Below are 26,794 nucleotides of genomic sequence, written 5' to 3' on the forward strand. Positions count from 1 at the left end.
ATTGTAACGTCAATACATTTAGTTCTTATATATCATTTTTCCGAACACTCTTCTCTTGTTTCTAAATATATGGACCCTAACACAACCCTATTATTATTTTTTTTTTTCCTTGGGGGGGCTACAATGAATTGATCAATAATCTTATATGAGTTGTTTCAATCAAAGTGAAGAGTAAGGTACAATAATAGAGAAAATATAGAAAGAGCATATTAGATTTGACAACTTAAATTGATTGGTATAAGTGATCTCCAAAGGAGTGGTGGTTTTTAGTTTTTGGGTTGTTTTTCCACAAGTCTTATTAAAAGTTTTGTAAACTACATTCCAAAATTGTTTCTTGTTTTCTTTCTAGGAATGTGAACTGAATTAACTTACTTCACTTTACCCAAACAATCAACAAAATAAAAACAAATCTCACTCTTCCTTAATTAAGTTTTGTTGTAAATTATTTGATTTCTAAAACAAACCCTAAACCCATAAACTAATACAAACCTTTCCCCATATATTTACATTTTTTCGTATTCAATTAAAAGTTTACACGTGTTTAATATTTTAAAATTTAAAACAAAAGGTTGTTTTTTTGTGGCTAGAAGACGAGGAGCCTAGCAAGTCTTAGGATGGGCCAATAAGACCATATTGGAGCCTAATTGGGTATTGGGCCAACCCATGTGTAGAGTTGATTTTATTAATGTGTAGACATCCTGATTTAAATCATACAATAATAATAATAATAATGAGGTGGGATATTATGATCAGTTTTAGGAGATTTGAATTGAATTGAATTTATAGAGTGAAATAAAAAAAAAAAATGTGTGGAAGGAAAGCGAAATTTAATGCTAAAATGTAGGAATTGGCAGGTGGATATCTGTTATAGATGACTTGGATTAATTTTAGGTATGATTCAATTAATTAAATATGATTTGTTTTGGTTTCTTCCCACTACTTCTAAATTTCTAATTTCTCCCATCCACATTTCATTTCCCCTTTTTCCTTCCAAACTCTCTCTCTCTCTCTCAGATTTATCAAGGGATGGGAGGGATCGGGGCACATGTATCCTCCTCACCTGATCAACTCATCTCTACCTCACCTCGCATCTTACAAACTTATCTAATCCATGTTTGTTTTATTAGTATACTTTCAAAAGTTTTGAAAACATTTCAATATCAAATCCACACCTCACTTCAAACCCTTCGGATAGCATCAAAGAATAATACAGTAAAATTGAATAGTCAAACTTAGCATATATATAGTTTAATTCTTTTGTTTTGGATGAAAGTTTCATATATATCTTTAATTATATCTTGTATATGTATTGAATTAACAAATTATATATTTAAAACTTAGGGATATCTATATACTATCTGGCACTGAGTACGTAAATTGATTTTGAAAGCAAATGAGTGGCATGCAGATTAAATAAAAAAATAGAATCAGATCCTTTTTAGCTTTGGAAAAGATCAGCATAATAATATTATTAAAGTTGGTAGACATGCACACAACTACTACTTTATATATATTGGAAACACTTCCATTCCCATATCCAAATTGGCATCTCAAAAGATATAATAACAATAACAATATTCTTATGGGACATCCAATCTAAGTTATATGATAAACGTGGGCAGTGGCCAAACATGAACTTTTAAAACTTCATTATTTTATAGTAAAACGTCCTAAAATGTAATGACACAAATTTTAAGTTAAACATACATGTATATGTATAATAAAAGATTTTCAAGGTGAAGTAAGATCGGGCGTCGAAAAATAAACACGATTGTTTTATGTTATAGCTCAATGTTGGTGTTCGATTGCAATTTTGTGACCTACAACCACTTTGATATATACCATTGACGTGTTACACGTGATATAAGAGGAAGGAAAGTCTTGAAAATCTTGAGTTTACAACTACCTGCAGACACTACACCGACCACGTTACAATGGTCGATAAATAACAATTCTCATTTGACAACACTTCGAACGAGAATAAACCTCATTTCTTTTGTGTATTTACATATAAACTACAAACTTACTTACCCATCATAAAATGTGATAAGTTACCATGAACATCACACTAACTTGAGGATCCTCAACACATGATAGTTTAGAACTAACCGTGAGAAAGAATTTAAAGGTGATCACAAACTCATAAACGACATAACTACAAGAATAACGAGCATGGGCTAAATTTAAGCAATTTACTAAATTATGATATAGAAAAATCAGCCAAATATAACCAAAAAATCATTAGCGTTAACTTAATATTAATAAAAAGAAATGTAGGCATATTTAACCTTTTTTTTTTTTTTGAAAATTTATACATATTTAACCTAGGGAATAATAGATAAAAATCGAAATATATACGAACATGAATTTTTATTTTCCTTTTTGGAAAAAAGTTTGAATAGAAAGATGTGATAACAATAAGGGAGAAAAAGAGTTGATGGATTAATTTCGATAAGAAGAACACGTGTGATCCACTAGCAAAGGAATGAGATATATACCATTTTAGTATATTGTTAGTACTTTATAACATGTGCCCTATTAATTTCTTTTCAAATATAAATCAATTTTAATACAATCACACCAATAACTTACACTTAAGAACACAATCAACTCATTAACAAAAGTCCCCTGAAAGCTCCGAGCAAGGTAAGATTAGTTGAGTTTTGTTATAATTTTTCTTTTAGACGTTATGTTTTAGGTCATTATATAACTTAACTTGAAACTATTTACGCTTTTGAGGTTTTTGAATTCGATTTTTTATAGCTTGACGATAATATTTTCATTGTTAATCCTTTTCTGAAATCTCGAGTTATGATCACATCCAAAAACAAAAACGATTGTTTGTTTTCTTCTTTATGTTTCATTAGTTGTTTACCATGTAATAGGTATTATAATTGATTTTCGATAGAAGAGTATAATGAACATCAAAACGAGAAAGTAAAGAAAGTAATAAAATTCGAGAATAAAGTGACACGGAAAAATCAAAGTGGTAGAAAAGGAAGTTGGCTTAGGATGAGGCTGAGTCTATCAAAAGGCTTCTCTGAAAGTGAGTTTGCTCGTTAGACGTAAAAAGAAAATTTCAGTCGATAACATTTTTTAGATTAATGATTGAGTGTATAACAAGATCTAAGGAAGTGCAAATATAGAGAAATTTAACACTAAGTTTTATATCTACAACTATCTTTAATTTTAACTTAGTTGGTTAATAGAAGGAGGAGTAAATGATTACAATGAGGTAAGGTAGAAATCTGGAGTGATAGGTCATCCACTGGACTCATGAAAAAAAATGTAAAGATATCCATAAAAGTTTAATACCAATTTTGATGTGACGTTTTCTATATATAGAATTTGTATGTCACAATCCCACAAAGTGGAAAAGAAAAAGAGTATAGTAATTAGGCATAAAAATTACAAAGGGATCCCTTCACCTTCGTGTGAAAAGCAACCAAGATTGAAACGTCGAAGTAAAAAACAAACAAGTGTAAGAGGCAGCTTCCTTCTCTCCCTCTTTCGAATTGACTCGCTCTTCATTCTCAATTCCTTCTTCTCTATAAATCTATTCTTCATTCTCTCTTTTCATTCAACATCTTTTGCAGGTTTCCTTTAAACCCTTTTCCTTAGTCTCTCCCTTTTTTCTCCTTCTCAAATCCCTCAGGTACAGCCCTTTTTTCTTTTTTTCGTTTTTGGTTTTTTCCCCGTTTGATTGTGGGTTTTGTTTGTTACAGAAAATAGTTGTTTTTATATATATATATATAAAAAAAGTTATTTGGAGTGATTTTTGTTTGATTTTTTGTGGGTTTTTGTTAGATATGACTACCGATGAGAATGGTAACGGTGATAAGAATCGAGCACCGAGGTTGAATGAAAGGATTCTTTCTTCTTTGTCTAGAAGATCGGTTGCTGCTCATCCTTGGCATGATCTTGAGATTGGTATTTTTCATATCTGTTCTAATGTTTCTTGTTTTGACTTTGATGTGATTATGAATATCAATGTTCTGATTTAAGTGTACCTTTTTTGTTTTTTTCTTCTCTGTAGGACCTGATGCGCCCAAGATTTTCAACTGTGTATGTTTTTTTTTTCTTCCCCTCATTTTGAAATTTATGCATTGAGATCATGGATTTAAATTTTGATGTAGTTGTTTAGAAGCTATGTCATCGGTTTGATTGCTCCTTCTCCCAAAATAATGGATCTGTGAATGCTGTTTCAACTTTCAACTCCCCATCCACGTAAATGCTGTACTAAAAAAACAAAAAAAGAATAAACTCAAACTGATCTTATAGAAAAGTGGAACATTAAATAGCTCTAGTTTGTGGCCCATATGATTTGTTTCATTTTATCATTGAAACATGAAGTCCAAGGACAATGATACTTGTAAAAGTGCAATAATTCATCCCTTTAGAAGCTTCATCTGTTGAAGAGTTTGTCCTTTTCATTTAATTTAATTGGAATTACCTTTCTAGTTATGATGATTTGGGAAAATATATCTTTGGATTCCATGTCTAGGATTTCTTTTACCAGCAAACCCAGTTTCTGTTTCTGTATTTTTTTTTTTCCTCCTTTCCCTCCAAAGAGGGATTTCACATGTTTTCAATTAGTCTTGATTGATTTAACAACACAGGTTGTTGAGATTACAAAAGGAAGCAAGGTCAAATATGAACTTGACAAGAAGACAGGGCTGATCAAGGTATTGGAACTATCTTATATCTCTGAAATCAATAGATAATAGATATCATCACTAATAAGAATTAGAGCCGTATGTTTGGTGAGAGTAGTTGAGGTGGGTTAAAGTAAAAAACAAAAAGAAATACTAGCGCAACAATGCAAAATTTCTTCTCTTTTCTCACCATGAGCTTTCTTTTGTGTGAACATAAAAAATGAAATGTTTCAGATCTAAATAACGTTCTTCTCTATCAATAGGAATTTGTTTTGATTCTTGTGTTCATTGGTTCTGACTCTGTTCATAACGAACAGGTTGATCGGATTTTGTATTCATCAGTGGTCTATCCTCATAACTATGGCTTCATACCCCGTACGCTGTGTGAGGACAATGATCCTATGGATGTTCTTGTACTTATGCAGGTTATACTCTGAACATTGTTTCAGTCAGTTGAAAATCTTCACAAACTGATCTTGAGAAGAATTTTAGCCTCTGCATTTGCATTACCTTGTTTTCCTACCTAGTAAATCGGACGTCTATTGATTTGTTTGTACAGGAACCGGTTCTTCCTGGCTGTTTTCTCCGAGCCAAGGCCATTGGACTTATGCCCATGATTGACCAGGTAATTTTGAAGCAAATGGAAAGAAACAAAACCTACACTTGTCATCCATCCTCATTCAAACAAATTTTGACAAGATTGTTGCTTTTTGATCCAGGGAGAGAAGGATGATAAGATCATTGCAGTTTGTGCTGATGATCCAGAATACAAACATTACACCGACATCAAAGAGCTTCCCCCTCACCGTCTGTCAGAGATTCGCCGCTTCTTCGAAGACTGTATCCTTTTTCAAATATATTACAAAATCTCTTTACTAAATTCTTCTTGGTCCCAATATACAAATTGAAGTTTGAATATGAGGAATGGAAATTTCTTAACATTATTGAATCACACAGATAAAAAGAACGAAAACAAGGAGGTGGCAGTTAATGAGTTCTTGCCTTCAGGCGTTGCCCTTGAAGCTATACAGTACTCAATGCAAGTTTTTCAGTCAGATGCAATGAATTCTACATTCTAGTTTGATTGCAATCTTTGTTCTTACAAGATTTTGAATTGAATAAATTTGCAGGGATCTGTATGCTGAGTACATCCTGCACACCCTGAGGCGATAGATCAATGCCATTTTTACCCTGCCGAGCACCTTAATAAAAAGGCATCGTAACAATTATATTTCAAACAAATATGTTGTGTTGTAATTTGGGACTCTGCTTATTCTTTTTGTTTTGTTTAGATTAATCTCATGTTGAGGTCTAAGCTGTTTATTATTATTATTATTATTTTGTTTTCCTTTATGAATTTGATCAATATATTGAACAAACGAGTACTCCATATTCTCTTTACAAATTTTTTAAAACAAAATTCTATTGAAAATTGTTATTTTCCCATTTCATTTCATGAGATCTGTCTTTCATTTGGGTCCAATATCCTTGAAACCAGATCCTAATTTTTCTTTTTTTTTTGGGTCAAATGCCCATTTCAAATTCATTCTCTCTATTACTTTTTATTCAGTGTTTCATCTTAAAACCAACCAAAAGATCTATTGTATTCAAATTGGGTAAAGTAATAGTCTGACACCCAATTCATGTAAAAAACAAAGATTTAGATAAGAGTGCAATTGCAACAAGGATTGTGAAAAAATTTAAAAGTATAATTTATTAGAGAGCTCCGTAAAAATAGCAATAAATATATATATATATATATATATATATATATTTATGAATAGAGTTTATCTCTTACTATAATTTAAGATTATGATATCTGTCCGATAGTTGTATGATTGATGTTTGGAGCTGTTTTTTTCTAAATATTTTTGCATTTGATGTAATTTTTCATTTATTAGTCTATTCAAATAAATGTAAATGTAAAGACTAAAAATATATATTTTTAAAATTCAAGAAGTAAACACGTTTGGAGAATGTAAAGGCTTTTTTTAGAAGATTTAATTAGGAAAAAGAACAAATAAAAAAAAAATTGAAGTGTCCTTTTCAAGAAGGAAAAAGGGGAATTTGGTTTATGCTTTACTAAATTGGACACTTAAATGTAGGATTTATATACATTTTGAGATGTTCTCTACACATCATCCATTTCTAACATATTTATGTTGAGACTAATAACATCTTTCACTATTTTGTCTTTTCTTTTAAGTATATTATCTTTTCATCATTTTTCATTCTTTTTAATATATTGTCGTTCTTTAAATCCAAATTTGACACCCGATTATTACTTTTAAGAGCGAAGACTAGGCCCTTTTAGAATGCCTTGGTCTCACTTGCATATCTCATACGCAGTAAAATTTCAATAATGTCGAATTGTTTCATGCTAAACACACTTAACTATAAAATAACATTTTAGTTCTTTTAAAAAAAATTTCACAAGACTTTCATATATCAAGAATTTGTTTAATTCAGATATATGTTTTTTAATTCATTTATGTCTTTCTTCTAAACATTGATCATGACAATAGTAATAAAATCTATTAGTGGTAGACTCAATTACTGATTGAAACTTTTATACTTTTATTGTTGATAATTGTGTTAGCGAAAAGTCTATGAAACGTAACTCTCTCAAAACGTTTAGGTTACTAATTAAAGATATGCTAGTTTTTTTTTGTTTAAAGGAAATTTTGCCTAATTAAACAAACTATATCTAAGCTGGTCTCTTTGGAATTATTTTTAAGTGTTTAAAAAAATTACTAATTTCAAGTGAAGAAATAATTAATTTTCTTTTTTAAAAAAACGTACATGGCAAACAATTAATGTTATTATGGTCCTAATATATACACTTGGCCTCCTAATTAATATCATTTCACCATCAAAATTGAAATTCGTCCCACAATAGAATTTAGTTTCTAATATATATAGTTGAACAAGATAAGAACTCTATAGTGTCATGTTCATGATCATATATACTATATATATTTCATAGTCAAGTTGACAGTCATCTTACGTGGGATTGGATAGGACGATTGGGTTGAATATAATATAGTTGAGCCAGATAAAGACCCTATATCTCGTAGCCCTATCAATAGTTGTACAAAATACAACCTAATTCATAATATTCTATACATGTTTTTCGGTTCTTCCATATGATTTTCATTTTTCCTTTCATAGATCGACTATAATAGTTGTAGTCCTTCAAGTACTATATAAAGATAAAGATGTATTTCAAAATCTTGAGACATTGAGAATAATAGACTATTTTATGATCAATTGCAAACTAATTCTACGATAGATATAAGGACCCTACCTCGTAGCCTCTATGGATGTCACATCCTCATTTCCATATATTGATAGAGTTTCATGTGGGCGTAACATGTGATTTGACATTTTATTGTATCACATATAAAAATATCTTTGAAATGTAACCAAAGTATATAACTAAATTATAAAAAGCAAATATATTACTCCTTTAATTTGTCAATTTAAATATATTTATTTTTTAAAATTTAAAGAAGCAAGTTAACATTTTGTCGACATAGTTCATTAACTACATTTCAATAATAAATGAAATAAATTAAATTAAGGTATAGCTATTGAATTTTCATGGGTATCACAACATTTAAAACCTTAGATATATATAAAGTATGAGAGTTATGAGAGAAGAGAGTAAAACGAGGAAAAAGATGATATGATTTGAAATAATTGAGGCTAAAATAAAGAGAGAGATCATATTGAGGGTATAGGGTTCTCTATAAGTTGGTTAGAGACAGAGAGAGTGGTCACAAAAGGAGAAAGAGAAAAGGTTAAAACTAAAAGGGTATGTATATATATGTGTGTGTGTGTGTGTAGTGTGTAGTGTGTTAGGATATTACACAACACACAACAAGGGCTTTGGTTAAAAGGAAAGGCTATAAAGGTAAAGGAAAAGAAAATAGATGTTTAGGGTTTAGGGTTTTTTAGGGGTTTTAGGGTTTGAGAGAATAGGCAATGAGAAGGGATGGTAATGAGGGGTGGGTCATTGTAATGCAAACAATTGTTTTTAAAAGAAATATACATATATATATATATATATATATATATATATCTAGAGAGTGGGAAAGTGACTTAACAAATGAAATGTCCTTCTCCAAATGGGACACTAAATTAAAATATCTTTTTGCATATTTTAAAACCACTTTGCATGCGTTTGTGTGAAGAATTGGTTTATTACACTCTGCCCTCTTGCTTTTCTGCACATTTAACATTATTATCACTACAACAATTTCGGCTTTAAGGAAGAAAGTCGATTCTGAAGAGGGAGAGAGAAACAGTACACAGTCATAAAACTCAAATTCCAAACGTTTTTTTTTCTCTTACAGACCAAAACTTTTGGATTTTTCGAAATTAATGACAGTTTTTTTCTCTCTTCATAACAACTTTATGACGGTAGATAACAGTCACCAGAGGTGAGGTAAGTAGAAAAAAGAAAAACGAAACAGTTTTGTTTTTCTTTACGATTCTCTGATAATTTGTCTGTGTGTCATCTATTTATGACTCTAATTAATTAGTGTCATTATAGATTGAGTTTTTTTAGAATCATTAAATTGAAAAAGTCTGTTTTTAATTGGTAGAAAAATAAAGAAACTTTAGTTTTGTTTTTTTTTTTAATTTTATCAATAATCTATGAATTGACTTGTATACATTGTCGTTAAAATTCAATTAATGGGAAACCTAATATATATTTAAACACATATTAATTTTTCATATATAAAAACAAATCTAATATATATTTTCTCTTGATGATTTGAACTCATGTTGATTATTCTTATCAGATAAATGGAGTACTCTAGAGTTGATCACCAAGTACTGTTATGTTATGTGTAATTAAGTTTACAAGTTAACAGATTGTTGCATCCAATTACTAATGGTTAATATGGTAGCTTGTTTTGATCAGTTTTAGGTGTTCTATAGGTAGTCACCTCATGATAATGAGAGGAAGCAGAGGGTCTAATATGTGTGTCCACATTTGGCTACATATATATCCATATGTTTGTTCATAGGTTGAATATAATGAGAATTATGTAGACACATGAAGGATTCCTTAAGGAAATTAAATACCTAAGGAATAAAGTTTTTGTAGGAACTAAATGCAGCAGTACTTGACAGGCATGTGAACTTGACACCCCGTGAGTTCCATTCTTGAAGCACATATATATAAAATATATATTCTTGTTCAAAATCGTGTTGTATATTGCTCCTTCCCCTTTTCAATCTCAAATTAACCTTTTCACAAGAGAGGAAAAATTATGCTTAGAAGCATGCTACATTTGGTTTTAGACCCATTAGACCTAAGTGAGTGTGTGTAGGGGGGTTGGGAGGGGTTGTTTGGGATAACATGACTCTTTTACATATCTCTTCATACCATATATGTTAAGAATCAATATATACTTAATAACTTAAAGTAAAAGAGATTGACACAAAGATTTACATGATTTGTTAGCTACTCCTAGGAGCAAAGATCAATAATACAAATTACAAAATTCAGTCACCTTTAGAATTAGAGAGTTAATATAGGGTGTACTTTTCTAAACCTCCTTAGTCGTTGTCCAAATTGTCATAAACCCCCATAATTTTTACTTTGGTTTATTTTCATCTTAAAAACCTTGTAACAAAAAAAGATAATTATTTTCACTTAAAGAAATACCTACTGTCACTTATTCTCTTGTCAAAATGAGTAATACTTTGCTTTGCATTCCTAGCCATCGATCCTGATCTCCTCGAAGAAAGTGTCTCACTTTGAGCATCTTATCACTTCTCCCATTCATATTTTCAATCATAAACTTGCTCATTATTTTGTGTCTACACATATTGTTCAACATCTTTTCGACCAATATCCAAATAGATATATGACAGACAGAAAAAAAAATCTCTTAAAACTGCTGCCTCGTGAGAATCAAGATATACAAACTTATAATTTTTGTTTTCTTGGAGAAACAAAATTAGTCATGTTTTATGCAATGAGATCGATTTTAGCTCCATATATATTTCAACCATGTCACTCGACAGAATAACTATCTTACCCAGCTCTCATCCCAACGAAACTTATCTCGACAAATTCTGAGGTTCAACAAAAAATTTGTAAGAACAACCAAAATAAACAAACAATTGTTCTTCAGACATAAAAACAGTCACATACTGATCTTCATTTCTGCTTATTGGTTATAATTAAGAACTGACATATATATTCTTTCCATCCTAAACATATATATTAATATAATTATATAAAGATGATACCATCTATTAAGTGATTGACTCTCGTTCCTTCTTCATTCATGCAATCAAGATAGAGACCATCTTTGACGTCAACGATTGTCTTAGCCTTCCACTCTGATACCCTTTCCTGACTTTCTTAATCCATTAAAAAAATGTCTGCTGAAATTAGAGGGTTCACAACAGTCCTCAATTTTCTCTCACTGACTTTCCAATTGCTTCTGAACTAACTTTGGGAGCCATTCATTTACACTAATAACATCAAGAGAAAAAAAAAAACCAATTGGCTTTTTTGACTCAATATAATGTGTGCTCTTTTTCACCATGTCCTCCATAATCATCTCATGGCCCAACCACTCCCTATTGGCCATAAAACACAATTCATGGTTTACAATTACCCAAAGAAAAAGAAAAGATTTACAAACCCTATCGTTTTTGTCGTACCAATTTCTAAATTCGTAAAAACGTGATTATTTCATCCATAAATATAGAAATTCAAAGCACAATTTAAAAAAAATCAAAGACTAAAAACAGCTTTAGTATAACAAAATATAGTTAATTAACAAAATTATATAGTAAGAATTGAATTTATTTTCCTTATATCATTTTTCTTTTCATGTACGTATTATATACATTTATTGATTATGTATTTCATCAACAACAAAGTCTTTACCCCTATACCTGTCTACTTAAAGTACTAAATATAATAGACTTTTTGTAAAAGAAAAAAAAAACTAAATCAACTTTTTATTCAATTTGTTTTAATCATATATTTGTAAGTGTATATATATGAACTAACTATTTGGATTATTTGATAGCACTTGAACGAAAATTTTGATGTCTTGAACAATTGTCTTTTTCATTAGAAATAACTTTTTGTTAAATTACTTTCAAAATTGATTTTATTGCTATATATATGCATTAGAAACAAAAAGAAAATTTGAAAACTTTTCCATTATTTAAAAATACTTTTAATAATTAAACTAAAGTCTCATATGAGATTGTTTATTTATCTACGATAGACCGCTTATAGATGTCACATATTTTTATTTATTTTTTAAAATTATAATATAAACTTTTAAAAGATCCCTAAATTATGACCCACATATTTTTTTTCAAAAATTAAGTTAATAAAAAAAAATGATATTTAGGCTTTCCTTATTTAGCTTTCACTATTATTTTTTAAAAGAAAACTTTCAAAGCTAAGGAAAAGACATTTTAGAACTATGGCATCCTATTTCTAGCTCTATTATTATTATTTGATAACTCATTTTTTTTTTTGTTTTCAAAATTGTGGATAATTTTTTTATAAAAAAATCCTTCTACTATATATTTCCTTTAATTTAAAAAAAGTCATTTGAATTATTAGTTAAATTGTAAATCCTAAAAACTATGTTTCCCCAAAACTTTAACTTTGACGTGTGGAATTGAAATATTTTTTCTACATCAAGAATTTGCCTTTCCCCTATAGACTATAGACTATCAAAGTTTGAAAATGATGAAATATAATTGAAACATAATTGATATTGAATAGGCTAATAAATTAGTGATTAACATCACATGTATCAAATTGATCGTCTTAAATATAATCAATCTGACATGTTAATTAATTTAATCAAGTTAATTCAACGGTAATTGATATGACATTTTACATTTTTTTTTGTTGGAGATTGAAGGTTGGGTACATCCTCATCTTTAATTTTCATTTATTAGTCTATGTGTTGATTTTCATAACACGAGTTTAATTTTATTCCATATATTTTCAATAAATTTGTAATTTATTTCCTACTAGTATATAATTTATTTTTCAAAAAGTTTTTGTTATAATTTATTGACATTTTTACTATAAATTTTGAGAACATATTCATTATCATTTTACAACTTTCAATAAAAATTAACCACGATGACTTAAAAGTCTAAAACCGAACAAACTCTCAAAATATTTTAACCCAAAAAAGAAATGGTTGACATCTTCTTTTGACATCGAGATTCAAAATTCATAATATATACTTCAACTTATTAACTTAGTTTTCTTAATTTGAAAATTTGTTGTCCACAAAAAAATGAGCATAAGGTTTGTATTAAATGAATCCTTAAAACCTTATAGTGCCAAAAGCATAGCAAGTAAAAAATAAATGGTCCAATAGAGTACTCTTCCTCTGTTTAGCTACAATGACAATCACTGTATATATAACTTGATAACACTCCTTTCACGTAAAAACTTGTGATTGATCGTTTAAATAGACGATAAAAATGGATACATATCTAGAATACATTCAAACACTTTTAACAAAAATACATGTTTCTCAATATTAAGTCATTTTTAATAACGATCACCAACCAAACCGACTTATCCTTGGATTTTTTTTATTCGTTTTTTAAAAACACAGATAAATTATTATTGTTATTCTCATGGCAATGACTTTGAGTAATTTAAAATTATTGTAAAAGTTTTCCCTCAATTCCAAACCTTTTTCTTATGGTTCATTATTATATGAACAGTGTATAGAGCATAGAGTGAGCCTATAGCTTTCGGCTTTACAAAAAGGCTCTATGAAGTAAATTTATGACTTCAATACACACCTAAATTATTATTTATGTGTATATGTAATTAATATAAATTAAATCAATTTGAACATTGATCCTAAAAGAAAGAGTTGGTTTAGCTACATTCATGGTTCTATCTCTCCACTGTTTCATCAACCATTGTGGTTCTTAATTTTATTAAATATACTTATATTTGAAACTATAACCCTCCATTTGGAATTGTAAAATTAGACTCCAAAAGTTGCAATAATGGTGAAAATAATTTTAAATTTGAGACTCCAATTGTAATGTTCGTTAGAAGATCGTGAATTCAAGTTTTACTATTAAAAGTTTAAAAGCATAGTTATAAATTTATAACTATCATGGGTATTTGTCCAATTTCCTAATGAAATTTTATTTTATAGTTTTAGTAGGCTAATTATTTGATAGCTATTAAATTTCTAATCAATCATATATATATATATATATATATATATATATATATATATATATGCAGTTGATAAATAGAAGATTAAAGAAGATGAAATGATCAACTATTACTTGGGGTACCACACAAATATGTTTTGGACCAACTAAAATTATACCAATATATTAAAATTACACTATTTGTTTGAGATAATACCTATTAATTAATGAGAAAATATCATGTGATAAAAATAATAAGAGAAGTCAACTTTATTGTAAGTAGGTTAAATTATTATTATTATAAGTTTAGATCTGGATAAATTATTTTAAAATGATCGAACTATCACAATTGATCTGTCATAAACTTGGTATGCATCAATAAAGATATTAATCTAATTTAGTCCACTGCAGTTTATATATCATAGATTGACTGTGATATGTTGTTACATATTTTTTAAAAATATTTTGGTTCATTTTATTATACTTAAAAATAGTTTTTAGATCTGTTAATATATATATATATAAATGATATGATATGATGGGTCAGTAGGTGCACTCGGGCATCTCCACAAGGTGGACACTCCCTTAGCACCCTCATCATCCCCGCTTCGTTAATATAGAAAATCGAATACACGAGAAACAAAGAGAACAACCCAAACAAAAACAAAGGGCTAGAGACAAGTCCAAAGCAAGTACAAACAATTAGAAAGCATGAAGATCTATAGCTATATAGCTAGCGCTATAGTTGATAAATAAAGGGGATCTACAATCCCAAAAACCAGATGTTAATGATCTATATAGCTAGCACGTATATCCTCCCAAATGTTAATGATCGAAATATTTCTGCCTTTGAAGATACATGCATTTCTTTCCAACCAAACCTTCCATAAGACAGCCGAGATGGTATTGAATTTAATGATACCTTTTTTGCTTTGTTGTTTTATGGTGTATAACTCAGAACATAGAGATGAAACGTTATAGAGATGAAACGTTGTGATGTTGAAGCTTCTATGATAAGAGGTTTTCTATCTTCAACTATAATTCTTTGACAAAAATACAACTTATGAAAGTGTGATCTACGTCGTCAGAATGTTGGCAGCAAAGGGAGCATCGATTTGGATTAAGGTTAAGGGTAGGAAGTTTTCTTTGAATAACATCGAAAGTATTTAAACACTTGTGAATAAGAGTCCAAATGAAGAATCTCCATTTTTTGAGGATCTAAACCTTCCAAAGCTTTTTGAAGAGATCAACATTCATGTGAGTTGTAATAATCTGATCAATCTTTACAATAGCTTTTTTAACCGATGCAATAGAGAAGCTGTCAAAAAATAGCCTTTAGACATGTGAATTTTAAATTTTGTGTCTAACATAAGTTCTCTTAAACTTTTGTGTTGATGTCTACTTGATTTTAGACTTATTTGATATTCTTGTAAAACTAAGAAATTTATTAGATACAAAATAAATAAATAAAAAGTTGAATGAATATAATCCTCCAAAGCATATTTCAATTTTACGTATAATAAACTATGTTTTAAAATATTGATCAATTTGTCGGACTTAGTAAACAAAAAAAAATTAACTTAAAAAATTTCTATATTTTTAAAATTTAAAGATACATTACATTCAATACTTAACCTTGTAACGTAGTCTTCATTGAATCATAGATAGAATCCTTGTTAAACGACTTAAATACACTACACATATTGTAAGTATAGTAGAGTGACTTTTTACTGTCACAATTCACTAAGATTTTTGATTCGAAAATAATATATATAGCATACAAAGTTAAAAATTTATTGACCTATCATAAGATTTAGAGATCTACTTTATATGTAAAACATAAATGTTTGGGGGACTAAACTAATAATTTAACCTAACAATTAAAAGGAAAAATTAGGAAATAAGTATTTGAAAGTCAATGAGAAGAGTAAAATTTTTCTAATTAAATTTCTTGGAGTGGCGTCAGCCATTGAGATCTTTAATTTCGTAGTTATTAGCCTTTGAATTTTACAATTCTACCGAGGGAAGCCAAATATAATTAGGCCATTTATTATAACTGTTTTTTTTTTAATATGAAAAATTTGAACTTCTAACCTCTAAAAATTGATAGAAATACAATTTATATATTTATTCATTTAGATTTTATCAATGCTCGTGAGAAAAGGAAATTCGAAAGAGAGGTCAGAAGAGAGAAGCGCGACTCAAGCTAAACGAAAGATCACTGATAGAAGCATATCAGTGACTATCAATGTTTATTATTGATAGAATCTAAAATTTTTATTATATGTTATAAATATTTTATCAAATTTACTATTTTTAACCGTTCCTCGATTTGAATCAAAATAGATATAATATATATAGAGATGAACATTCATCTATGTCCAAGAAAATAATTAGTTTATGCATATGGATTCTCAAGACTTCATTCTTTTATGATTCAATATCTATGTTACAAAGGATGTAACCAAAACAATTCTACCATCATTCTTTTCTTTTTCTTCTATTGTTTCACATTCTAAAAATGGATTTGTTTGTTTGTATGATTATGTGTAATTTTATTATTTTTCACATGACTCAATGAATTTAATTTGCATTACAAAAAAATCAAATATGTAAGATGTTATTGGACCGAAACAGATATTAAAAAATAATTGCAATCAGTAGCATTAATTAATTATGTAAATATATAAATGTATCACAACATTCTTGAATCAATATCATTCATATACTTCGATCAATACGTTATATTTACTAATTATTTCAACTTAGTATTATATTTACAACCTCATCAAATGATATAAAATTAAAAAAAGAAGTTAAAGGTAAAGAAAAATACACACATAAATTTCTCACATGTATAATAAACATCAAACATATTTATTACAATAGAGGAATATCTAAACACAATAAGTGGGTATTTTTTTTTTTCCTTCTCGAATTAATGTATTTATTTTTATGAGTATACATAAGATAAAATAATTTGGGTATTCATATCATATGAATTACAATTTTCATTTAATACCATTTAACTTTCCTTTTTCCCCACTTGGCACTATTGCTCCTAAAAGTTTCAACAAATAATTAATTTCTTGTGAGCTTTATTTTTTTGACCAAATAGGTTAATAACTATACACAAAATAATTTAGGGTTTGAAACGTTTTTTTTTTTAAGTTTCTCAAAAATATAATTTTAAAATAAACACTTAATTTTTTTTTTATCAAGAACTTAGCTCAATTGTCTACTTGTATCGAAATATAAAAAAAAATTATAAATTGATAAAACGTGAAAGTGTGAAGGTATTGTTTAATATTTTATGGCTAAATTTGAGAGAGATGGAAAGAGGTCTAATTTATTTCCCACTAAAACTTCTTTATAGATAAAGTACCTAAAATTTTAATGTTAAAAACAGATTAATTTTTACTAAACCTATTTTGTTTCATTTAAATGTCAAACTTTGAAGTTCCCAACCTTTTTAATTAAATGTGACATTAAACTTAAATTACACTAATAATGTTCATTAACAATTACAACGTTAATTTGTAAAATCATAGCACTACGAAATTTATTCCCAAAATAATATCAGTAATAAATAAAATTATAACACCACTACATTTTTCAAAACTTTAAGTTAAAAGAGAAAATAAAATAACATTGATGTCATCTAATCTGCTTAGTGTTGGTAAAACTAATTAACCTCTAGAATTATATGTGCATGATGATAAACAAACCTGTATGAACTAAATTGACTTATAGATTTATTTAAAAGTTTTAATTAGAACTAAAATAAACAAATTTTAACTAAATTAAAGGATATATATATAATTTAAAGCAAAGTAAAATTTAGTGAGGGTTATTATTTGAAATGTGAATGTGAGTCAATGATATACTGTTTCCTAATAATGATGCTCAAAAGAAGTTATCCCCTATAAAATGGGCAGTGAATTAATTAGTGTATAGTTTTAGGGGTTTTGGTATATAGTATTATAGCATGTAATAAGGTTTTTTTTTTTAATTTTTGCATACATGTTAGGGCAACTATATATATATATATATAATTATTAGACATGGCCTAACTTGGCCAAGCAAAAAGATTGGTCATTCTCATACCTTCATAAATCACTTTCGTATGATTTTTGGCCATCTCTAAGTTTTGAATTAAAGCCATTTTAAAATGCCATATATAATTGCCCTACTTTGCATTTAACAACTTTGTTAGGTACATTTAGAGCTTCCTCCTAGATTTTCTTTTTTTAATTTTGTTTTTTAGTCCATTTGATTTTATAAACAATGTCAATAAAGATTGTGATCGTCATACCAACATCAAGTTCAAACAATTCGTTTTGGACTATAACTTAAGAAGAGGGTTGTGATTGTCATACCAGCATCAAGTTCAAACAGATCATTTTGGACTATAACTCAGGAAGAGCTTAGAATAGAAAAACCAACAACTAACAAGAGCATGCACACATTCTCCCACAAATTTATAGAGCTTGGTTATTTTTACTAGTTGAATAATATGGTTGTTTCCTTGTATTCCATGTATCGAATTATTAAAATAATACCAAATGTAGTGTTGTTATGATTTGATAAATCTTTTCATACAAAGTCAAGAATATTTTATTTATAATGATTTTATTAAGCAGGTTTTATCAAATAAAGAGAAGGACTACATTTAAAATCTTTCCAAACCATAAAATTAATTTTTTTTTATTAATTTGAAGACATATTTTGCATGATAATATAAGGAAAACCAAAAACTAAGTGATCACTATTTATCTTAAACTATCATTTCATTAGATAGGAAAATAGCTAAAAACTAGTAATTACCTTTTAACACTTTTATATATTCTTAATTATAATATTGTCTAAAATAATATATATATATATATATATATATATATATATATATATTATTCTAGAAAGAAAAAAAAGAAGAAGAAAGCAATAACACAAATTATGTAAAAGCTATAAATTAATTAACATGTAGATGGCTCAAAAGGGGGAGTCAAGAACATTAACCTAAACCTTTACACTTCAAATCATTAAAAAAGAAAGAAAAAAAAAAAAGAAAAACCTTAACTCAATCCAAATTTGCATTTCTATCAACATCAAAATTCAACTCATATTTTCCAATTGAATATAATAAATATCATCAAATAACTCTAAAACAATTATAATTAAACAAAATTTCACCCATACATATAAATAAATATATATAAATATATATTTATGTTTAATTAAATGTGTACAATCACTTCAAAAGTTGAAAGAAATATATATTATGATTTAAATTATATACAACCCAAATGGGAATTAATTAAAACTTGAGGACATGGAACTACTTAAATGGAAGATAGGTAAATAAATTGAAAGTAAGAATTAGGTATGAGCTAAACAAATTAAAGATACACACACATATATATGTATATATATAGACATGTGAGGTTAGGTGGGGGAAAGAAAAATATAGTTAGAAGGAAACTAAATGAACCTCAAAATGAGTTGATAAATGAAGTAGCTAGGGGGGGCTATAGAGTTAAACCCTAGAGGGGCTATATAGCAAAAAACCCACCATAATATTTGGGGATGGGGGACCAATTTATAAATAAAATAAAATAAAATAAAAAACTTTAAAAGAATCTTTTTATTATTATTAATGGATATATATGTTACATATGGAGAACAGAATTGGGTGCCCTTTAATTTTCAGGGTCTTTCCTTTCATATTTCATATCCTCCACTTCTATCTCTCTTAGTCTTACATTAGATTATTATTATTATTTACTTTTTTTCTTTTTTTCTTTCTTTCTTTCTTTCTTTTTTTTTTCTTTTTTTCTTTTTAAATCTTTCCCCACCCACCAACAGGACCATATAACATTTCAATCAATCATACACATTACCAAAACTCAATAATACACACACACACACACACTATAATGTGCCCTCATAACCCATATCTCTCATTTTTTTTTAAAGGAAAGGAAAAAAACCCTAAATACCCCTAATTTGTTCACTATTACCCATTTTACCCATCCATGACCTAATTTAATTTCAATATAACCTCAAATTCCACCCCCCACCCAACATTTTGTACTAATTCTAATGTCATCCTTTGAGTTACATGTTTATGGGCTCTATCATCTTCTATGATCTTTTGCTTCCCCACTTGGAGATGATGATCATGGTATTTTTTTTTTTGAGGGAAGTAAGAGATTCAAGAGATCTTTGTTTTACCCCTTCTTTAATTAATTAATTGATGTTGTTTCATTTTTTTTAAAAAAAATTAAAAGCTTCTTAGGGGGCTACAGAAGAGGGGTATAGGTGTGTGTATGTAATGTAATAATAATATAGTTTGGATTAATTTAAATAAACTAGAGAAACCCCATCTCTTTTTCTCATACTCTTCTCCTTTTTTTCTCTTTCTTCTCTCTCTTTTTGTGATTTGTGTATGTGAGTGGAGCTCAATTTCCTCTCAAGTATGTGTATGGAAATTTCAAGAATTTAATACCACCAATAAAAAGTAAAGAAGAAAGAGAGAGTGGTAAGAGAATCAACTTGATATATCCTTCCTCAATTACTTATCCTCTTTAGGGTTTTTAGAAACAAGTAGCTCAAACTGAGATATGCTTCTTTTGATCTGATCCTCCCTCTCTCACTCTCCAAACCCCAAAGTTAATGAATTTTCACAAACCAGACATGGAATTTCTTACCAAAAGTACAAAAGAAGATCAAGATCAAGATCAGGAAGAAGAAGAAGAAGAAGACGAAGATCAAGAGCAAGATCAAGATCTTGTTGCATGCAATTTCTTCCCAAATTCTCACAGTACTCAATTAACCAAACAACAAGACCAAGATCAAGATCAAGAAAGTGGGAATTATGAGTGTCAAAATGAGGATCATCAACCAATTCTCATGGATTTATCCTTAAGAATGGAAAGCAATGGTTTTGCTGATGTTGTAGAAAGAGAACACATGTTTGATAAAGTTGTTACTCCGAGTGATGTTGGAAAATTAAACCGTTTAGTGATTCCAAAACAACATGCTGAGAAGTACTTCCCTTTAGACTCATCCACCAACGACAAAGGCCTCATCTTAAACTTTGAAGACCGTCATGGAAAGCCTTGGCGTTTTCGTTACTCTTATTGGAATAGTAGTCAAAGCTATGTCATGACTAAAGGTTGGAGTCGTTTTGTTAAGGAGAAAAAACTCGATGCCGGCGATATCGTTTCTTTCCACCGTGCTCTCCCAAGCCATTCCGTCAACGACCGTCTTTTTATCGACTGGCGTCGTCGTCGCTCCGACGCTCCTACTCCTCATCACCATCACCACCATTTCTCTAACCCTTTTCTCCTCCGTTGGGGCACTACTGCTCGTCACTTGCCACCACCACCGCCTCCGCCACGACGAACAACTCACCACCAACACCATCTTTACCCTAATTACGGGTTTGAAATCCCTAATTTTGGGATGTCTAATATTAATAATACTTCCATGTATTATTTTCGACCGCCTTCCTCATCTTCTTCTCTTTATAGGATGGGAAATGGGGATGAGATTGTTGTTAATAATCAAGGATGTTCTTCGATGGGGATTATTAACAAACCTGGGTCTGGTGCCGCAAAACGGTTGAGACTCTTTGGAGTGAATATGGAGTGTGCTTCACCGGATGGAGAAGGAGGAGGAGGAGGAGAGGATGTGTCGAACGGTGGTGTTCCGAGAAGAGGGAAAGAACCCTTGTCGTTGAATTGGGATTTACTTTAATTCAAGAGACAAACGAGACTACAGAAACCAAAAGGAGGAAGAACAAAAAAAAAAAAAAAGGTTTGGGGAATTTTATATGGGAATCTTCCCTTATATATGAATTTTTCTTTTTTCTTTTTTCTTTTTTTAAACACATTTTGCTGTCTAAATTTTCAATATAAAAAAAAAAAACAAAAAAAATTTGATGAATATTGGAAGTTGAAGAAAAAGAGAAGATATTGAGATAGATCAAATCAATCCATCAAAATTGTTCATCTTTGTAGCCCTTTGAAGTTCATCTTACTCTAATTATTCCTGAAATTTTGTTCATTTTTGAATTATTTCTTATACCCAACTTTAAAAGTTCTTCTGCAAAACATTGTTTTAGGTCAATTTTCACATTCCATTATTCTGGGTTTAATTTAGAACAAGAATAATTCTCCAAATTTCCCTACAGTGTAAAGTCTTATCTCTTTGGTTGATAAGATCCAAATGGTTTATCAATTTTACTGATACACATCAATTTACTATGCGTCTGCTGCGCCCATGTGAATTAAACTACAACTAAACTTAAGCTGTAAAAACATTATCAACTTGGTTCAAAAAATAGAGTTTAGGGTTTAGGGCAAAGGTTTGGATGGGAAGAAGAAGATGGTTTGGTTGGAGAAAAATGGTGGTGATATGGATATTGGTTCCATGTGTTTGTCAGCTTAAAGGGTATAGGAATAATTACAAAAACTTGTGCTATTAAATTCCAATTATTCTTCATATGTTTTTCTCTGTCTATCTATAAAAATTTATGTATTATTATTGCCTTTACTCTCATCACATTTCTCAAAACTGAATCCAAAACCTTAAAAATTATATCCATTACATAATTTAGTGTTTAGCTTTTCATATATTCTTGAATAAAGGCATATATTTAGAGTTAGAATATTATGGTTGGAATTAGTGTAGTAGTTTTTACTATAGCTTACCAAATAGGTCATAAATTGGAGGGCAGTTGAAAATATATCAATTTCGTCCAAAATATATTAATTTGGTTGATAGTATAATGTAAAAGTATATTGAAAAAAACTTAGATCTAGCTGTTGGAGTATGTATATCAGTGATAGATTGATTATATGTCGTTGGTAGGAGTCTATCAAATATAAAGTTTTTTAATAATATATATTTTACTATATTTGTGATTCTTTACGAATGTGGTTATATACTTAATTGTTATTTTTTAAATTGTATTACTTAAATTGCAATTACCCTAAATTTTAATCAAAGAAGTCTTTCAAGTGGTAACTGATATCATGTTGCGTGATATGATGTTTTTCACCATTGTTCGAAGTGACTTTGGAAATTTTTTCATGTTGGCTCTTCTTTTCTCAGTGATCTTTACTTCTTATAGTTATGCACTTTCAGAGACTTTATTTCGTGAGTTTGGTTGTGTTTTATTTGTGTTTTGACCTTAGGATATATTACAATTCAAAATCCTTTTTTATAATTGTTCATTGGTTTAATTTAACAAATGTTTATATATTGAATTTCTTGTTCAAAACTACTTTTCACCAATGCTAACAAAATATATAGTAACGTTTGAAAGCTAAAAGGAAATAGTTTTAAATATTCCTTTTCATTTTTGTTGGACCTTGACTAAGAATTTACTTATTATAATTAAAAAAAGTATAAATCATTCATGATAGTATGATGGTTAGAACTAAATATGTTTAATTTTTGAAAACAAAAAAACGAAAACCAATATAATTATCAAACGAAATTACCTTTTTAAGTTTGGATTAGTTTTTAAAAACATAAACAAAATTAAAAAATAGATACCAAAACATGATTAAAAAACACATAAAGTAGGACCTAGAAACTTAAACTTCAAAACCTAAAAAACACCCCCAAGAAATGACTATTATTGAATTTGTTGTGAAATAGTAATTTTCCCTTCTGTTATATACAGAAGTTGTATTATGACCAAACTACAAACATAAGACTTAAAAAGTTGTAGAAAAGTGAGACAATAGAACACAAACATGTGAGTAGTATGTAATAAGAGAACTATATTATATATATATATAAAGGAAAATGTAAGAGTTGTAGTGAAAGCCATGGACAAAAATAATGAGTAACAATGTTGTGGGATGGCACAGCTAGACATAGGTAGAAAGCCAGAGAGGGTGTCCTAAAAAGTTTGAACAAAACTGGCTAAGGCTATATACCTATATATACCTATCTATCCATCTATATATATATACACACACACACACACATATATATATATATACACCTTCTTTAATGATGTCTCTCTTTCCATATTTCATAAAACAATAATTTATTTCAAACCCCAACCATACTTATTAGTTATTGCAAAGGAATTCTTTGTGTAAGTCAGTGAGAAAATGTTATACTTTCTTTCTTTGCATTATCAGTCCCCTTAAAATTAATAATAATAATAATAATTTTTATTGTAATTAAACAAATGTGAGGAATAATTGTATTGGTTATCATGTTTTGTTTCATTTGATTATTATTACATGAGTGTAATATTATATAAAAATTGTTTTGATCAAAATCACAACTTTTGTTATATTTTGTTTGGAGAAAAATACCTTTTCAATTACCTTCAAAATGTTTTGTTATGTTTCTTTTTTTATTTCTACATTTCTAGATTTTAAGATGATCTATTGTATATATAAAAAATTAAAAGAATATTATAAAGGGATTAGTTTTCACTAAACTAATAAAAAAATTATTACCAATCAAAAGTGAGGGCTAGTGAAAATTCAAGAGCAAAACAATAGAAGTGTACAAAATTAAAATTGAAGGATTAACGAAAAGTTTAGTAAAAATATAAATATCTTGAAACTCAGAGATAAATGAGAGTAACATTTTGAAATTTACGAGGAAACTAAAAATGATTAAAACTAAAAATTACAATTTAAAGATCACATAAGCGTGTTATCGCAAACCCTTTTTTTTTTTTATCACTAACACATCTGTATTCCATTTACGTTGTGCTTTTACTTTGTACTTGCTTTGTCGTTTTGTTAAGTAATATTTGTTGGAACATTTTGAAGAAGAAAGAATAATAATTAAGAATGAGTGTAGAGGACCACTTATGTTTCTTTTTGTTTAAAGTAAAACAAGAAAACGAAGGGATGAAAAAATGGTTTACCCCTATGTTTATTACCATCTTGAAAGAGTGAAAAGTAAAAGAAAAAAAAAATTAATCAAACCATGAAATAGAATAAAGAGAAAGAAAAATGATTAAATTAGCCTATCATATCTAGATAAAATTTTACAAAAAATAAATGCATATTATACCTATCTTGGCCGAAGTAAGGATGAGTAAGATGCATTACATATCTCATATAACAAGAGCACTCTCGTAAAGTTTTAGTATCATCACTCACAACATTTTTCCATTCACAAATTTAGAGTGAAATAAGCTTCAATTTTGCAAAGGACCTCTTGTCCAGAGGAAGATACATGTGCCAGTTGAGCTAAGTTCATGTTGATCTTTCTTAAACCTTTTCAAAGTAAGATAAATATATATTCATCTAATATTTTGTCAAAACCAAATAATTGTATTAAATGTTGAAAAAAATGAACACATGTCTCTCTAGAACTTTGTTCTAAGGGTTATATATTATTGGGAATACATATAAAATGTCTTTTCAGTGTATAATAGTTTTTCTCTATTTGGTACTCTTTAACTTTATTAGTTGTATATTGACCTCATATGGTAAGATAGAAGGAGAGAGAGAATAAATGACAATATCTTCGTAAAAAATATTTGGATGTATACACTACTACAAAACTGGAAATACTTGACGATTAGAGTGAAAGTTCTCCTCACAAACTAACACGAATCTTACTATCCTTAAAGACTTATTAGAGTGAAAGTTCTTCCCACAAACCAATAAGAGTCCTTTCAGCATGTTTCGTCTTTACTCACATGCATCCTAGGAAAATTTTCAGAAGGACACCCAACATAGAATTTGCTCCAAACTAAGCATGTTGCACTTTGAAATTCCTATGATCGATCCACCGAAAAGGAAGATGTACCTTGTTGGTATATGTATTAACTTTTAATTCTTTTAAGTCTTTCTTAACATTACTTTCATGTTTTCAGGATCCTTCTCATTCAGATGTATACAGGTTCATTCATATCTCCCTCTTAATCTTGGACGTTACAAAAATGACTCAATTTTTTTTCTTAAAAGATCAATAAAGTTAAAAATAGATAATATGATAGAGAGATTTCGAGGTGAAAGTAAAATTTAAGAGCTTAATTTTCAAGATTCAAATGTTTATCACACGGAGCTTTAGAAAGTTAAATCTTGTTTGATAATCATTTAGTTTTTTATTTTAAAAAATTAAATTGATAAATACCATTTTTTCGCTCATTGCTTTCTTTATTTTATTGTCTATTTTTTAGAGTTGTTTTTAAAATACAAACTAAAATTTTGAAAAGCAAACTAGTATTCCAAGTATTTCTTTAGAAGAATTCAAATGTGTAATTAGGAAAGATGAAAATCACGGTAAAGATATTGGAAGAAAAATAAATTTAATTTTCAAAAACCAAATAGTTATCAAATAAAGTTGTAAATTTTGAAAACTTTCATTTAAAGGGATCAAGATAAGTATCAGTTTACAATCACTTCACGGAAATTTTACACTTGTCTAGAAGGTCGATATGTGACCTTGTGTACATCTTTCTTTGTGTATCTCCTTTCATCAACCACACAAAAAAGAATAATTAAAATATTTCAAAAAAGAGAAATAACATCACATGTCAATTTATGATTAAATTATTTAGTACAATGGACAGAAAGATAGATACTACACGAGATATACTTAAGTATTTTTCTTTGCACAAAAACACTTTTAGATATATAATACAAACTCAAACAAACTCTAAAATCACTTTTGAAAAATATAACCTAAAACAAATATCGAGGAATACTAACACCAAACTAAAGTTTATTCAAGTGAGATGCATCTCATTTTTATCGTACACGAGAAGAAAATTGTCAAGTGATAAATTATAATGTGACACAATTAAGTGAATGGAACAAAGATAAATGTAGTTTAATTAGATTTATATTTATCGAATCACATTATAGTTTAATAGTCCAAAATTCACAAAGGTTGCCATATTTTTAAAAAACTGATAATAGCTAATTAATTGAGGAAAT

At 28.6% G+C, this 26,794-nt stretch overlaps 2 protein-coding genes across 4 annotated transcripts; both read left to right on the plus strand.

Moving 5' to 3' along the window:
- Window positions 1–2,553: 2,553 nt before the first annotated feature.
- Window positions 2,554–6,087, plus strand: LOC101214636 (soluble inorganic pyrophosphatase 1). 3 transcript variants are annotated; one of them, XM_004140478.3, is made up of 10 exons: window positions 2,554–2,646; window positions 3,597–3,655; window positions 3,808–3,930; window positions 4,037–4,065; window positions 4,620–4,685; window positions 4,973–5,080; window positions 5,215–5,280; window positions 5,375–5,495; window positions 5,613–5,694; window positions 5,786–6,087. In XM_004140478.3, exons 3-10 carry the CDS (start codon window positions 3,810–3,812, stop codon window positions 5,826–5,828), a joined length of 636 nt encoding a protein of 211 aa, XP_004140526.1. In that variant the 5' UTR covers window positions 2,554–2,646; window positions 3,597–3,655; window positions 3,808–3,809; the 3' UTR covers window positions 5,829–6,087. The 3 variants fall into 3 exon arrangements, with proteins under 3 accessions (XP_004140526.1, XP_011656831.1, XP_011656830.1); XM_011658528.2 differs by lacking the exon at window positions 2,554–2,646 and adding an exon at window positions 3,345–3,481; XM_011658529.2 differs by lacking the exon at window positions 3,597–3,655 and having other exon boundaries at window positions 2,555–2,646.
- A 13,573-nt stretch (window positions 6,088–19,660) lies between these two features.
- LOC101221141 (B3 domain-containing transcription factor NGA2) lies at window positions 19,661–21,944 on the plus strand. Its single transcript, XM_004140586.3, has one exon. The coding sequence runs from the start codon at window positions 20,532–20,534 to the stop codon at window positions 21,615–21,617; it is 1,086 nt and encodes a 361-aa protein (XP_004140634.2). The 5' UTR covers window positions 19,661–20,531; the 3' UTR covers window positions 21,618–21,944.
- Window positions 21,945–26,794: the final 4,850 nt, after the last annotated feature.

This window comes from Cucumis sativus, chromosome 6 (genome assembly GCF_000004075.3).
Source record: "Cucumis sativus cultivar 9930 chromosome 6, Cucumber_9930_V3, whole genome shotgun sequence".
Taxonomy (NCBI): Eukaryota; Viridiplantae; Streptophyta; class Magnoliopsida; order Cucurbitales; family Cucurbitaceae; genus Cucumis; species Cucumis sativus.

What these genes read in the sequence shown, in the direction of transcription:
- LOC101214636 (XM_004140478.3), top strand. Translation starts at nt 3,810, where the DNA reads ATGACTACCGATGAGAATGGTAACGGTGATAAGAATCGAGCACCGAGG. An exon ending in TTGGCATGATCTTGAGATTG is followed by an intron (nt 3,931 to 4,036) that starts GTATTTTTCATA and finishes TCTTCTCTGTAG; the next exon opens with GACCTGATGCGCCCAAGATT. An exon ending in TCGCCGCTTCTTCGAAGACT is followed by an intron (nt 5,496 to 5,612) that starts GTATCCTTTTTC and finishes TGAATCACACAG; the next exon opens with ATAAAAAGAACGAAAACAAG.
- LOC101221141 (XM_004140586.3), top strand. Translation starts at nt 20,532, where the DNA reads ATGAATTTTCACAAACCAGACATGGAATTTCTTACCAAAAGTACAAAA.